The sequence below is a fragment of the Talpa europaea genome (genome assembly GCF_964194135.1).
Source record: "Talpa europaea genome assembly, chromosome: 1".
In the NCBI taxonomy this organism is placed as follows: Eukaryota; Metazoa; Chordata; class Mammalia; order Eulipotyphla; family Talpidae; genus Talpa; species Talpa europaea.
In genome coordinates, this window is record NC_140073.1 from 72,111,840 (window position 1) to 72,127,929 (window position 16,090).

The following is a 16,090-nucleotide window of genomic DNA, read 5'->3' on the forward strand; positions in this document are numbered from 1 at the left end:
ACAGTAAGAAGGAGACAAGTATTATTTATTTCTGATAAGCTTTCACTTTGATTCTCAACGGAACAGTCACATATAAAGAAATAGAGGATATATAAAGAAATAGAGGTAAAAAAGAGTGTACTGATAATTTTTAAAATTCTTTCTAGATTTCAGACTTCAATCTTGTCCTTGAGTTTTGTGAGATACCTCTATATATAATTATATGATAAATTTTGTATTTATGCATAAGCCAGGGATATTCTGTAAGTATCCAACAAAGTCCTAAAAAGCATAATGAGGGCCTCCCCTGGTGGCGCAGTGGTTGAGCGCTGGGCTGCAAGGCTGCCTGCAGCCTCTGCAGCGCCGGTTCACTCCCCAGCTGCCGGCGAGGGTCCCACAAAAAAAAATAAATAAATAAATAAAAAGCATAATGAAACATATGATATCCTTGATCAATCCTTACTATGATCTTCAAACCAACTTTGAGGTTGCTGCGAAGTACTAAATAAGCATATATATCTTTCTCTCAGGCTACTGGTTCATGCCCTTTCCTAGGACAGAAAGAGTTAAATCATAAAAGGTGCTGACTGAAAGTCCTTGAAGATAGATCATTTAGGTAAGAAAAATCAGAGTTGACAACAATATGTATGGGAATTTAATATTTTTAGATATAAGATCAATAAAGATATAGCACCCACAATTAAAAAAACTGTTCTTATGTTGTGCATTCATAAATGCTAAAGTTGAATGATAGGTACATTATATAGTCCATAAAATGTTTCTCTACTTTCGTTTAGCATGCTTGTAATAGGTTTAAAATATTGTCCATACCAGGGGTGGGGGGAGGGGAAATCACTGTTTATCATTTCTGTTTAAAGCAGAATTTTTAAACAAAAATAGGCAAATAGAATGTAGATAAACAATTCTAAGTGAAAAAACAAGCAAATGAAAAAGCAAAATGAAAACTACATTTTCTAGATTTTGGTGGTTAAAAGAATAATTATGATAGAATCTGTTAAAAGCACTGCAACTCAGAAATAGCTACTTTGCAAAATCAAAGATTAAAAACTTATAGACAGGGAATAAATAAAAAACTAATCTCCCAACAATTTAAGGGATTCAATCAACAACATTTGACTCTTGATAAATAAAATGATTACATTTCCTTTATTTAAACAAATAAAAAAATAAGACAGTACATATTCTTGAAAATAGGATTTACTTGCAAAATTTAGATAACTCACAGGTGTTCCTGGAGCTACTCGGGACACGATCACAGGCATTTTCTGATCATACCCTCCCTTAAAGACAGAGCAAGTAAACATAGTCAAATATTATCAAAGCAGGAATATTTTTATTTTAAAAGTGGATACAAATTAATTCTAGGTTACCTTAACATTGAATCCAAACCTTCCATTTTCATCAGGTTTCATTCTGATTAGAACTAGATTATCATGTGGAATACCTCCGTTAGGCTTAAAAAGACACAAATAAATAACTTTCAATTTCCATCTATAATCTATCCTGCGGATACACATGAAGCATGCTTTTTGTATGTTAATATTATCTGTAGTATACTAAGAATCATAATTCTAATTAAAATGTTGATTCGGGAAAGTAAGTTTCAACTAATAACCTGCAGTTACCTCAACTAGGATATATTTTCTCATGCCTTCTTGCCACTGTGTGATATACTAAAAGTGGGATGATGAACAGACTTTATGTTAATTGATTTATTAATTGCAATATCCCCTAGAACTTGGCTTTAGCTTTGTACATAGCAAGTGCTCATCAATGTTGGATGAATTCACATTACTACTCTGCTTTTTAATAATCAGCTTTTTGAGATATTCACATACCATACAGTTTACCCATTTAAGTGTATAATACTTCTTACTACAGATAACAGAGTTGTACACGTATCACTGCCATTTAATTTTAGAACATTTTCATCATTCCCCTCAAAAACCTGGTACCATTTGTAGTCATTCCCCTATTCCTTAAGTCCTATTCATCCATGGTTTAATTTTTTTTAAACCATGGTCTCTATCTCTGTGGCTGTCTTCCCATAGCCAGCTGTCTAATTTCAGTTGACTAAGATTCAGTTGACTAAGACTGAATCTTTTCAGTCTCCTTTGCTGATACTTTTCATTCCTTTCATATTTACAATTTGGAAGATCAAAGGCTCAATTTCTAGAATCACTTAGATATCTATACATATCTATACATATACACACTAACTTGATGCTTTCTGTCTCATGGTTTAAAATACTGTCTATATGTCATCAACTCTCAATGTTATAACCACAGTGACTCCCTTGGTGTTCCCTGACCAAATCAGTCATACTCCTATCTTTGTCCCTGTTATTTACTCACCTTCCTGCTCTTCCACTAAATATCTACATGGCTAATCATTAAGTTCATCCCCGGCATACACTATCTAAAATTGTAGCACTCTACACTCGAAATGCCCTAGATCCCTTCTGTTTTCTTTTCCCTGGCATTTATACTAGCTAACATGATAGATATGTAAATTATTTACTTTGTTTACTGCTTGTCTTGCCCTTATCCCTAGATTATAAGTTTCTTGAAAGCAGAATTGTTTTTTCTTTCTCATTTTATTCCATTATATCACCAGAGCCTATAATATTGCGTGGTACATACAAGTACTCAACAATTTTGCATGAATGAGCAAACAAAATGAACTAGAAATTATTTAACATATTGCATTATTTTTGTATTCCTACTACCCACTAAAGTTCCTCGAACACAGACTTCAGTAACTGTGAACCAATGACTGAATGCATGAATTAATGACTCATGAGAATTATCACACAGGCAGCACTAAAGTTGTCACTCATTGTTAGAAAGATTCTGATTTATTTCTCACGTGTCTGCGGTGGTGGAACAGTAAGTAAGGGAGAATAGAGTGGCCACCTCTTGCTTTTCAACTTTAGATAATATGGAGAACTATGGGTGAAAAATCGAAAGGACTACAAGTACAATGGCCAACAGAAACTTTTTGTGCTGAATGCTACTAATACATGCTATGGATCTCCTCTATTTCTGTATTTTACTTCATTTCCTGACATCCCTTCAACATTTCCTAAAATATACCCATGTTTTTGTCTGCCTTTATACTTCTTCATGAATATAGTATCTACTTGAGAAAGCGATGAAAATTCATAAATCAAAGGATTCCAATAATTTACAATTTGTTGTGGTAAAAGCACCACTGCTAAGAAAAGTACTAAGATAATTCATAAATATATTTTGTAGACCAGAGAGTGATCATGTATTCCAAGGACATATACTTACTTCAAAATGTTGATGAAAACTATAAGTTCTCTGAGTTCAGTGAAATATATAAAATATAAAATTTAATGGCATTTAATGGATTATTAGCATTTGTTTTGGTTATGTGTGTTTTGCAAGACTGAATCACTTAAGTTTATCATGGATTAATTCATTGAACATTTAACAAGTGACAATAAAAGTGAATAAGTGATAAGAGGCTTATATCATGGGACAAATCATGAGCAGACTTAAGGTGGAAAAAGAAAGTTTGGTAGTATGACTCACAGATAAAACATGCCAATACACAAAAGAAATTTCATTTATGATTCAACAATTTCAAAGAAATTTGAGAGTATTTGAAGAAACTACTTACAGTAGATTTTTCAGGGGAAGATGGAACATCAAATGTTTCACTGATATTGTTTTCCAGATCTTGCTGAGAATGTGAACAATGAATTTGGTTCCAACTGTTTTTCTTTGATTGTTTGGGTGGTAGAGCTGGAGGCTGTCCATCTCCAGGGGTCTCTTGTGATCTAGATAGGAAAAAAGGGGAAAATTTATTTTGGAAGGTGTCTTAATTGAAAAAAGGAAATCAAGAACCTGCTTTTTAAGGTTTTCAGTAGAGTCATAGGTACTTAAGAAAGCAGGTAAAGAAATCAGAATGCAGAATGAGTCATTCCACAGAAAAAACACCTGGGACAGCCTAGCAAAGTAAATGACTGGCCCAATGTATTTAAAAACAAAACATGATTAATGAAAGTAATGGCCTCAACAGTGCAACAAGAATTAGAATCTGAGAAAGGGTGCTGAGATCATCTAAGAAACAACTGGGTAAGAGACTGCCAGAATATGAACGTGAGGGAGAGGAAGCAAACATAAAATTAACATTAAAGAGCATAAGCCTCAATTTATGGAGTTGATACAAAGAGCTAGATATGACAGGGGAAATTTCAAGGTAAAAATTGTAGCTTGCTTTGTTTTAAATTGAAACCTTTAAAAACAAGCATAGCATAAGCAGGAACACTGTGAGTTTTCCACAAAAGGCCAGAAGGGGGAACCAGTGGTTCAACTTGTAGCCTAGGAAACACAGCCATGGAAGTTGTGGTTTAGGAGACTAGACAAAGGGAGAATGGTTCTTGATAGGAGCACTGATCATAATTAGGATTATCTACCTCTGAGATGGCAAGAGATCCTTTTGGGAAGGAAATAAATGAACTACTGTTGCATTACCAGATGGCAGATAAGACAGATTGGTAGATGTTTTATCAAGCTTTATGGCTGCTGCTATGGTAATCAGGTACAGATTTCATCTGTTTCTGCTTACTTTTGTTGACTGACACCAGATGCCTAACAAACAAGCTGCAAGTTCTTGAGGAAGTGGAACTGTATCATGTTCAAAAATTATTCTCCATTCCTCTCTGGCTGACAAGCAGGCTTGGCCATGTGACTTAAGTCTGAGTAGAAGTGTATATGTCACTTTTGAAAAGAAGCTTTAAATGAGGGGGGGTGCAATTGTATGGGGAATATAACCAAAATGAAAATGCATACATTGTGCAAAAATGAAAAATGATGTAAGAATTATATAAAAAATATTTTAAAAAAAGAAACAAACAGCTTATGATTCATTATTTTTCTCTTTTTCTTTGGCCATGAGGCTAGCAGTCATAATCAAAGTAGGGGCTGCTGTCAGTCAGGGTAATGAAATGAAGATGAAAACAGAGTAGAGCCAGTTGATATGTGATGTATATAAATGTAAGAAAGAAATCATCTCTGTTGTTTTATGACTCTAAGTGGGGTAGTTTGCTACTGAAGCATAAGGTAGCCCAAGATGACTGATACAGAGATTATTACTGCCAGAATGATTTTTGGAGATATATCCTCTCCCTTGGTAGATAAGCTGTGAACTTTTTTAGAGGTTTGCTACTAAATACATGATACAGACATGGGTAGCAAAGCTAAAAATCTAATTAATGCCAAGAAAATCAGCTAGGATTAATATGAATAGTATAACTGTATTGTCTTTTCAGGGAGGTTTCTCCTAAAACAGAAAATTTTATAATCTAATATAAAATGTAACATGAAATAAGGAAATAAACAATGCCTACATAGCTTTCTATATAAAGTCCTCAGGGCACAAAATGCTCTAAATTCTGTTCAATCTGTAAGGACTGCATTTGAGAGTATACATCTCCTTTTCAGCAAAAGCTTCTTTGAGGTCTACCCTGATGGCCAGGGGTTTTACATCACAAACATAAAAGTTTTTATTCTGCTTGTTCCAAATGCCAAGAACCCAAGCCTCTAAGATACAATGCATTCAAGTACTTTTGGTTCAGAAAAATATTCCCACAGGTTAGAATAGACTCATGTACCTCAACCACGGCCTAATGAAAGGAATTAGGGCAGATAAAGATGGAAATCCTTTGCAGAGCCTCACAGATGAGAGTTTTAAAAAGCAGTTGATCAAAAGCACCCAGGGCTTTACAAAAGCCAGAAGTCACTGGACACCACATACATCAATCAACAGGTCTCAACCCTTATTTAGTGCTAAGTTTAACCACACAGGCAAGATGAATAGAAACTTCTTCCTAGTTTTACATACAGTCTTCACACACAGGAAACATTTAGTTTCCAAACTAAGGGGAAGTATAAGGTTAAGACCAGATCAGAATGGAGTCAGAGCAACTTTCCTTATTCTTGGTCCAGCTAACATCTACATATGTTGCCTAAATATAAAACATGAACAAACTCAAGTTACCCAATCTGCAGTGCAATAACAGTGCCTAACCCAAGGAGTGGGCATATCAGTGGTAATGTCTAGTTATAAGAGAGGGTGAATATTGACATTATAGGACATTTTGTTGAAATTTGGTTTAATTTGAAATTCTAATTTAGGAATTTCACATAAATAGTAAAAAAGAAAAAAGCTCCGCAAGTGATGCTTATTATGCACTTTTGATTAGAAATCAGTCTTAGAATAAAAATGGTTGCAAATTCATGGCTTGTGTAAGTCAGTTCTTACCAACATACATTTGGCCCATTAGTGTTTTTGTAAAATGTGCATAAACTAATTATTTTTTTAAAATTACATACAAATCTAGATTTCCAGAATGAGAAATCTGGAAGCTCTGGAAAGAACTGTCCTGTATTACAAGCTGTCAACCACTGGGCAAAGTCAGGTTGTAGCTGCTGCTGTCTTTAGATGAGTCATGGGCATTCCAGTGTCCAGTGTCCAGTGTTACTTGCCAGACTCCAGTGGATATTCAAGCATAACTTGTCCTTAAACATTCAGCTCATCAGGAAGACACACAGAGGAAGACAGCCTAACAAGACTTGGGTTGGGTTTAAGTCAAATTCAAAAGAAGAGGTGAGGAGACTGGAGTGCAGACTGAGAGAATTAGTCAAGATATAGCAGAGGAAGTTTGGATATGCAAACATAAGTTTGGATTTTAGCAAGGGGAAACTGAACTTCTCTTACTGCTTTATGTGGCTTTCTGTTTAAACTAACTTCTCAGAGTGCAGAGGACAGGCTCTCCTGATGCCTGTAGAAGGCTAGGTTGGTCTGGGGAAGCATTATAATCAAATTATATATTTTCCCAGTAATCTCAGTAACTGTAATCCCCTTTCTGTTTCCAGATATAATAACCAAATATAATTCACTCACTCTTCTGTGGAGTGAATTCAGTTTAGTAAAAAAAAAAAAAAAAAAAAATTATTAATGTTATTGAGAGTCAAACTGAGGATCTGGGCACAGAGACCATTATCACATTTTTCTGAGTGACTGGTCCCCCTGACCTTGGGGTGTTGGCCTCCCTTTAAATAGCTATGCTACATGTGCAGGAAGTAGACATAGTTGCTTTTTTGTTAGCAAAGGAAAGAAGACATCTAGTTAATTACTAATATTTTCAGTTAAATAAAGGAGGTTGCTCTCTAACATATAAAGTTAATTGATAAAGAAGAAACATTGTTCATAACTTGAATGCAATCCCTGGATTTTACCCAGCTAATCCAACCAGATATATCTGTGCTCGGGAAGACGTAAAGACCAAAGATTATTTGAATATCTCATCACCAAAGTCCCTATAGACGTGAGAACATAGTCAGGCCTCTCACACTCCTTCCTGCAACTCACAGACATGACAGAGGGTAAGGTATATGCACTTTGTGAACATTTCTTGTCAAAGAATTTTTCACAGTGAACAAAAGTCATTTTTCTACTGACTCAACCTCTTGAAGTAGCCCTGGAAGAGTGGAGGTAGACATTTGCCAACACAGCGAATGCAGAGTTTTCTTTATTTGGTCCATCTCTTCCTCTCCCTCTCTCTCTCCAGACACAACACACACACATACACAGTCTATAAAAATAATCGAGGATGTAACAGACTTCTGAATTTATTTTTTGGGCAAGGTTACCAATTACATCTTTAAAACATTTTCCAAAAATTTTAATTCAATTTACTAATCTTCCACATTCTTGGAAGACATTAATATACGTCTGATAGGAATGATGCTGCCTTTAAAAACTCTTTTTTAAAAAAATGTATTATTTGTAATTGAAGCAACACTATATTATAACATTATAAGTTTCAAGTGTTCATCATTCTGAGTCAACATGTGTATTTACTACATTCAGTTCACTACTAAAAGTCTTATCTTTCGTCATATATTTGTCCCCTTTTTCTTGATTTACACATTATCTTTTCTTTCCCTCTGGAAAGAAGGTCTAACTGGGCTTATAGTCTAAAAGTTTAATTTTGAAAATTCTTATTTCCTAAGAGTTCATGTCCCATTTAACTACAATCACTGGTAACATTGAGTCTTTACTGGGTATTTAACCCTATTATACTTATATTACATAAGATACAGATAAAATTGTGGTTCCATATTTAGGTTTCTTGACACTTTGGCAAACTTACAGTGATACTCTAATTACTAATAAATAATATATAGAATATTTAAAACCACCACCAAACTGAAAAGATTCTGCACAGCAAAAGAAACTATCAGTAAGACAAAATGACATGCAACTGAGTGGAAGAAAATATTTGCACATCATTTATCTGACAAATGGCTGATATCCAAGATAGATAAAGAACTCATAAGCCTCAACAACAACAACAAAGAAGTAACTAGAGTTGGACAGTTCCCCAAAGAAGAAATAGATCTACCATATCTTCCAGAAAACTGACTCCTAGGTATCTGTATGAAGAATGACAAAAAGCACTAACTCAAAGGGATATATACACTCCTGTGTTCACTGCAGCACTAGTTACAATAGCCAAGTAATGGAAACAACCTAATTGCCCAAAGGACAGAGGAGTGGATTAGAAAAATGTGGTATATAAATAAGAGACCAGAAAAAGACTAATTGCAATAAAGTAAAAATCAAAATCAACAAGCAACTATATACCAGAGACACACTACAGTGGGGGGAGGGGGGAAGAGAGAGTCAGAAAAAGGGGGTGGGAATTGTACAGGGAATATAACCAAAATGAAAATGCATACATTATGCAAAAATGAAAAATGATGTAAGAATTATATAAAATAAAATAATTTTTTTAAAAAAAGAAAAATGTGGTATATACACACAATGGAATACTATTCAGCTATATAAAAAGAAATGAACTCTTGCAATTTGTGTCAATGAAACTGTAACTGGAGGGGATAATGATAAGAGATACAAGTAAAAAAGGAGAAAGACAAATACCACTTACAGGAAATATAAGAAAAAAGACAAGTATCATTTATATGTGGCAATTAAAATGTGCATATTAACTCCCAGGGATATGGTTAATATAACATTGAAAATGTCACATTATTTTATCAGTAGGAATTTATTATAGAATTACAAAGGTCCCAAAATTGAGATTCCTGATTTTAACTAAACTCCAGGTCTCTAATCTTAGCTCCCAAATGCAAGTAATAGAGACTTGCCAGCGAGAAGGATGGCAGGTAAGTACACTGCAGTTTTAGTAGCCCAGGACCTGCAAAGAGTCTTGCTGTCACAAGTGTGGAATGTTAACATGATGCATCCTAACTCCCCATGACTTCATACCTCCTTCTATCACATCTTCCACTGATTCCTTTACTTTGATGTCCCAGAGAAGCCTAGTATTTACAAAGTCCATAATATATTGCTAGACTTAATCAAAACTGGCATGAGAATGGGTTAAGCTGGATCTGCAGCAATTCTCAGTGCCAGTAGTTCAGAGAGCAGAAGGAACAAAAAGTTTTGAGGACTAAGCAAAAAGAATTAATGAGGTATGAACAAAGCTATAGTGACTCATTAGATAAGACTAGAATTGGATAGTCCAGGAAAGTGGCTTAGTGAAATGTATTTTAACACTTGGGAATTATGAAGTCTGCATACAGTATCTTGTGATAAGGAGCCTAAGGATAAAGTTAAGAATTCAGGAAATTCCTCATTGTGTTCAACCAGACATCCATATTTCAGCTATGTTGATAAATAAATGGTTGATAATATGCTTAAAAGTTGCCAGTATATTACCTAAGGCATTCACTGAAATAATTATATAATTATTATGATTAAAACTAAGTACCTTCTCTGTGTTCAACTATATTTAAAATAGTTTAGTTTTAAGAACTAAAACTCAGATCTTCCTACCTGACCTAGCTATCAGAACTTTGTATGCAGGACAAAGCTTTATTAGGTGTTTGTTTTTGTTTTTTAGAGAAATATTTTGAGAATTTAGAGAAATATTTTGCAACTCGAAATCCACAGTTTTAGTTTTACATTGGCCAAATGTGGGGAAAAAAAGACAATCCGTTGGATTAAACACAGATCATTTCTATATATATTTAAGTCGATCTTGAAATCATTTTCCTGCTCGCCACAACATACCTACCCCTCTTTTTTGGGGGTGAACAGCTTCCCTTTTTTTGAGTGAGTATAGGAACTTTAAGGTGAAATCTGAGTTCTGATTTTAATCACTGGGTAATGTCTCCTGCTGTACAAAGAGAAAACACTACTAACTTGCAAGTGTGTTTATTTTGTAAACAAATAGGAAATTGTAGTGTTTGATAAAGCATTGAGCTAAGTGGTCAAGATTTTTTTTTTTATTATGATACAGATTATTAAAGGTAGCAACAGAAAGCTGCTTTGAGTGCAAAATAATTTTTTTCTGCTATTGTTGAAGTGTTTGTAATGACATTTAAGGCTGATTGAAATGAAATCAGGTAGGTCTGGCCCCTAGATTGATGGTTTCAACATTTTTTCATTATTTTATAATATTTTGCCCTGTCAACAGCAAAATGTACTTAAATGTAGTATTTTCATCATGTGATCTTCACTTAATATTTTTCCAAATTGTGAAAGATTAGCAAGTAATTTGTGAGTAAAAAAATGCACTAATAAGAAAGTTGGGCATTGGAACACTTTTAGAATTATATTCCCATTGCTCTTTTCTTAACATCCAAAAGTTAACACTGGCTGTAATTTGTCCACAAAAGTTTTTATCTTTTACATTGTAATCCACATCTATATCTATATGTCTATATATAATGGGGATTATAATTTTAAAAATGGGCAGAAGAGCTAAATAGACAAAACGTCTCAAAAGATATACAGATGGCCAACGGGCACATAAAAAAATTTTCTACACCACTTATCACCAGGGAAATGCAAATCAAAATCACAATGAGCCACCACCTCACACCTGTAAGAATGGCCTATAACAAAAAGATCAAAAAGAACAAGTGCTGGTGAGTTTGTGGAGAAAAAGAAACCTCTTATAATGCTGTTGTTGGGACTGTGGACTGATCCAATTCTATGGAGGTTTCTCAAAAGAATACAAGATCTGTCTTATGACCCAGCAATTCCACTCTTAAGTATCTACCTGAAGAATATAAAAACACCAATTCAAAAAGCAATATGCATTCCTATGTTCATTGCAGCACTATTTACAATATGGAACTATGAAATTACCTAAGTGCCCAAAAACCAATGAATGGATCAGGAAGATGTGGTGTATATATATATATATATATATATATATATATATATATATATATACACACACAATGGAATACAACTCAACTGTCAAAAAGATAAACTCTTAACATTTGTGACAACATGGATGGACCTGGAGAGCATTAAACTAAGTGACATAATTCAGAAGGAGAAAGACAAATGCCAGATGGTGTCACTTACACTTGGAATATAGAGAAACAAAACAAAAGGTCAGATAAAACCAAACCAACAACAACCCTGAGAAATCTGACAGTAGGAATGAGGCTACAAGAAGGGGAAGGGGAGAAGTGAGAACCGAGTCTGGGTGGAGCACAGTGAACTATAGTGGAGGATGGGCGTTTTGGTGGTGGGAGTGGTGTGGTAACACCTAAAAAGGGAAATTCTATCCTTCTAAAACACAAATAATGTTGTAAACCAATGGTATCTCAATAAAAAACAAATAGAGGATTACATAACTTTCCTAGTTCATTGAGGTCTCTTGAATAGAACAGTGATGAATATTCATAACTATTCCAATTCAAAAATAAGAATATGAAAAAGCTGACTGTAAATAATACAAATTATTATTAATCAGTCTACCATTAAGCTTATCTTTTCAAAACTTAATTATTCTTCAGGTTGAAACTAGCTGAATTCCAAATGTAGTGTTACGATTTAAAACTGAATGCAAACACATAAGTCTCATAAAATATATGTCCAAGAAGAAAGATACAAGCATTTGAAATTCTTCGTCACTATGGAGGGGAAGAAAAACTTTGCACAGTTCCAATTTGTTCTGAACTTGATTCTCCATATCTAGTCAGGAAAAGAGAATAAATGTATTTTGAGGAAGTAAATGATTTTTTTTTTTGTTTATGAGTCTATAAAAGTTACAAGTAGAAATATTCAATTCTGTGTGTACATATGGGTCACTCTGTGAAGAGTTGTTCAAAAAATAGATTAAAGTAGGTTGGGTAGGCCTTGGGAGTTATGTATTTTGTACGAGTTGAAAGTTTTTGATTTTTAAATTTAATCAATCAACATTTCAAATATGTCTTTAATAGCTATACCTACTGAAGTTTCAGAATTAGAAAATATATGCTTATTATTAAAACTGAAACAAAAAGTTTAAAAACATAACTTCTCAAAGTAATAAAATACTAAATTTCCATCAATCCTATCTTGTGTCAACTCATTCTCCACAGGTGTTATTGTGCAACATAAATATTCCCTAGTCCTGCATTTTGTGTGTGTGTGTGTATATGTATGTATATATATATATATATATATATATATATATTCCCTAGTCCTTTATAATGTGTATATACAATCAAGACGTTTTATTAACATTTTTACCAAGACTGATTTTATACTTGCTTAGTAGCTTAGCTGTTCTTCCTTGCTTGGCACTATATCAACGACAATCATGGCTCTTATATATCTAGTTACATTTTTCCATAATTGCTTTGTAGATCATTTTATCTATTCTTCCATCCACCATCACTCTCAGACTCAGCTTTTATTTAACTCTGGTCACATTTACTATATCACATATCCCGACCTCCTCAACAATAATGAAGCTTCTTACCTATCTATGTATCTTGTAATATATTTTACTTTTTTTCTAATTTGCATGCTATTTTTACCTGTATTTGATATAACTGCATTATACAAACCAATAAATGAAGATAATGCACACCAATATGAGGATAAATATGCTGTGTATTAAACTGAAGGGGTATAAATACTGGATTATGAAATTGAATTTATGTTATCAGTACATAATATGAAAGAGTTGAATTTTAGAAAACAAGTATACATGCTTTCGATAATTTATCTTCAGTGTGCAGGTCATCTCACTCAGTTCTTCCTTCCTACATGATTCTCACAATACTATCTATTCATCCTTTTCAGGCTCCTTCCTGAAAATACCAAGAAAATTCTACCTTACAACACCTCATTGCCTGACCAAAGTGCTAATATCTGCAGAAATATTTAAGTATATGTACTGAAAGCCCCAAAACATAGAGTCAACAAATAATAATGATGATTTGGGGAATAAGAGAGGAGTGTTGCAGGGGGCAAGTCAGAAAGCATAAAGAACCCTCAGGGATAAATATGCACATTTACAAATATATATATAACTTCAAAAGCATTACATACATAAAATCTTGCTTCCAATACCCTAATTTCCCAGATTATTTCAAATGAAGCAATTTGAGGCATTATTACTTATGCGACAGAAACTAAATGAAAGAAGGTCTTACGGTGATGATTCCAGAATGATGCTATTAGCCTGTGTTGAGGATGGAGATCTGTGGTTTACAAATACTTCACTTGGGGAAGTATGCACGACGTGGTCTACTAAATGACCAACTGAAGATGGTCGCAACCGGGTTCCCTCTTGTGTGAAAGCAGAATTTCGACTATATGAAAGGGAGAAAAATGGATTTAAAAATATGCTTTTAATTAATTTTTTAGTTTCTTAATCATATGATTGCATTAGAAAGTGGATGTGTGTTTAAGACTAACTACAATAACAAACTCAATTTTTGACAAAGATAGTGTAAGGTAAACAAAAAACAAAGAATGGAAAGTCAGAGAGCTGAGCTGTAGTCAACAATCTGCCACAAGAATTTTACCTATTCCTCTAATATCTCTACCAACCTTAATTTTCTAGGTTTTAGTCACTACAATTAGTAGTTTTAGTCACTACAATTAGTCACTACTATCAATTAGCATTCATAAAACAAAAAGCTAGAATAATTTATAAATATCTTCTGACCTATTATTAAAAATTATTTTTAATTCTTATAAATATTTTTACCTATGGCACTTTAATTCCTAAGGATACTGAGTACCATATTTTCATCCTCATAGAATTATTATTGTCATTATTATTATTAATTATAGTTAACATCTGAGCACTTAATATGTACCAACCATTGTTCTAGCATTTTTACATATACCACCTCACTTAACCCTCACAACAATACTGTAAGATAATTTTGTAGATGAGGAAAATGAGACAAAGAGATTCACTTGCTCCAAGTTCAAACATACGGTGATTCCAGTGCATGCTGTTAATAGCACTCTGTACTGTCTCTTTATTTAGACTTTAGAAAAAATAATGTTTTTCAGATTATATCTAAAATGGTTAGTCAGAAAATTTGACCAATTAATTAATTCAGTCATCTATGGAAATAACTGATTCAATCATCTGGATGAAATGCCTTATTTTTCCTAACTTACTGTAACTGTTGAGTGTTGCTGATAACAAATGGAGAAATGAGTGCTGGAAAAGGGACCTGAAAAGAAGGTTCTGGATTTTCTTCAAACAAGCTGATAAGTCTTTGAATATATGGAATGTTTTTGCTTTAGTAATCATAAACTTTTGAATGTATTTTTCTAGTATAAAGGGAGGAACCTAGGTATTGGCAAATATTCTGTGAACCAAACTGTTTATGCATATACTTTACTGCCAGTACAGTAGAAGCTTATTCCTGGTTTACAAATACCCATCAGTGACATAAGTTTTAGAATTTAGTGCCTTTATCAAACATTAACATGTATAAGATATTTCTAAAAGAAGGCTTCTTCAAATACTATATTTCATACCAAAATTCAAATATCTTACATGTCAATCTTTTGGGTTAATGAGGGCTGTCAATATGTTGTCATATTTATTATTATCTTAAATTGCATACATATAACAACATATACAACATAGATTTACAACATTATATGACAATATATAGTATATAAAATAAGTATATATAGCATATAACAATATAATAATTATATCTACATATATTTTACATGCAACACATATTCTATTATAAAATTAGAGAACATTTTTGGCTAGTACATGTCTATTATCTTACTATTATTGACTACAACAAAGTGCAAAGCTTTTGTGAGAAATTATAAAATGAAGTACACACAGTAAGTGTGCTTCTTAGCATCACCATAGCCAAAGTTGCAGGAAATGATATTGAAAACCTCTTTTTTTTAGACAACAGAAATTGACACAGCAATGGATGGGGTAACAGCTTCTGTAAGACAATTACTTATCATTTTCAAACAATACATGCTGCCCTACAAATTCTGTTTGTGATCTTTTATACATGGAAAAAGATTTTATCAACAAGAACTGTATTTCCATATGTAAAATCTACCAATAGATATTGATCTAGTCAATAACTGGCTAGGGACCCACATTATGCAAGACCACAGTGCAGCAGTGAGAAAACTTGTTCAGTGCTCTACTTCTTCATCCCTCAGTGCTATTCCACATAGGCAATGAGCTACAGCTAAGAGGAAATAATCCTTTGGAGCAATAAAAATGATGTCTGACCAAAAGATTTAAACTTTAGATATTTTGATCTGAAGGCAATGAAAACAGTTAGCTTAATAGGAAGCTAATTGGAAGCTTAATAGGAGGCTTAATTGGAAAATGTTCTTAAGTACTTACTGATTAGGAGTTCCAGGTGGAGATCGTGATGGAAGGCTTTGTGTTTCTAATCTGTCATCAGATACTGAATTTCTACTTACTACTTCCCAATCCATTAATTTCCGTGCCAAAGGCTTACTTGGGGATCTGCATAAATAATTTAAATAATAAGTAAAAAAATTATTTTAATGCCCCAAACTATGAAACCAAATCTTAGAATGTGTCTTAATCATATAATTAGATGAGTAAACATAAAGATTAACTTGTAAGATGTCAACACATTTGCAGGCTATTTATCAAGTAATTTCCTAAGAAAATACATTTGCTTTATATGAAGGATGGAAAAGCTAGAAATAGGGAAGAAGAGAAAAGGAGAAGAAACAACAAAAGGAAAG

General features: G+C 33.4%; 1 protein-coding gene across 1 annotated transcript in view; it reads right to left on the reverse strand.

Moving 5' to 3' along the window:
• Window positions 1-16,090, reverse strand: part of PTPN4 (protein tyrosine phosphatase non-receptor type 4) — a gene marked incomplete at its 5' end in the record, with an annotated part of 125,884 nt that overhangs the window by 22,121 nt on the left and 87,673 nt on the right. Inside the window, 5 exons of the mRNA XM_084228696.1 lie at window positions 1,224-1,280; window positions 1,371-1,454; window positions 3,650-3,809; window positions 13,510-13,668; window positions 15,717-15,842. Coding sequence (XP_084084822.1) covers window positions 1,224-1,280; window positions 1,371-1,454; window positions 3,650-3,809; window positions 13,510-13,668; window positions 15,717-15,842 — 586 coding nt within the window. The remainder of the gene's footprint in view (window positions 1-1,223; window positions 1,281-1,370; window positions 1,455-3,649; window positions 3,810-13,509; window positions 13,669-15,716; window positions 15,843-16,090) is intronic.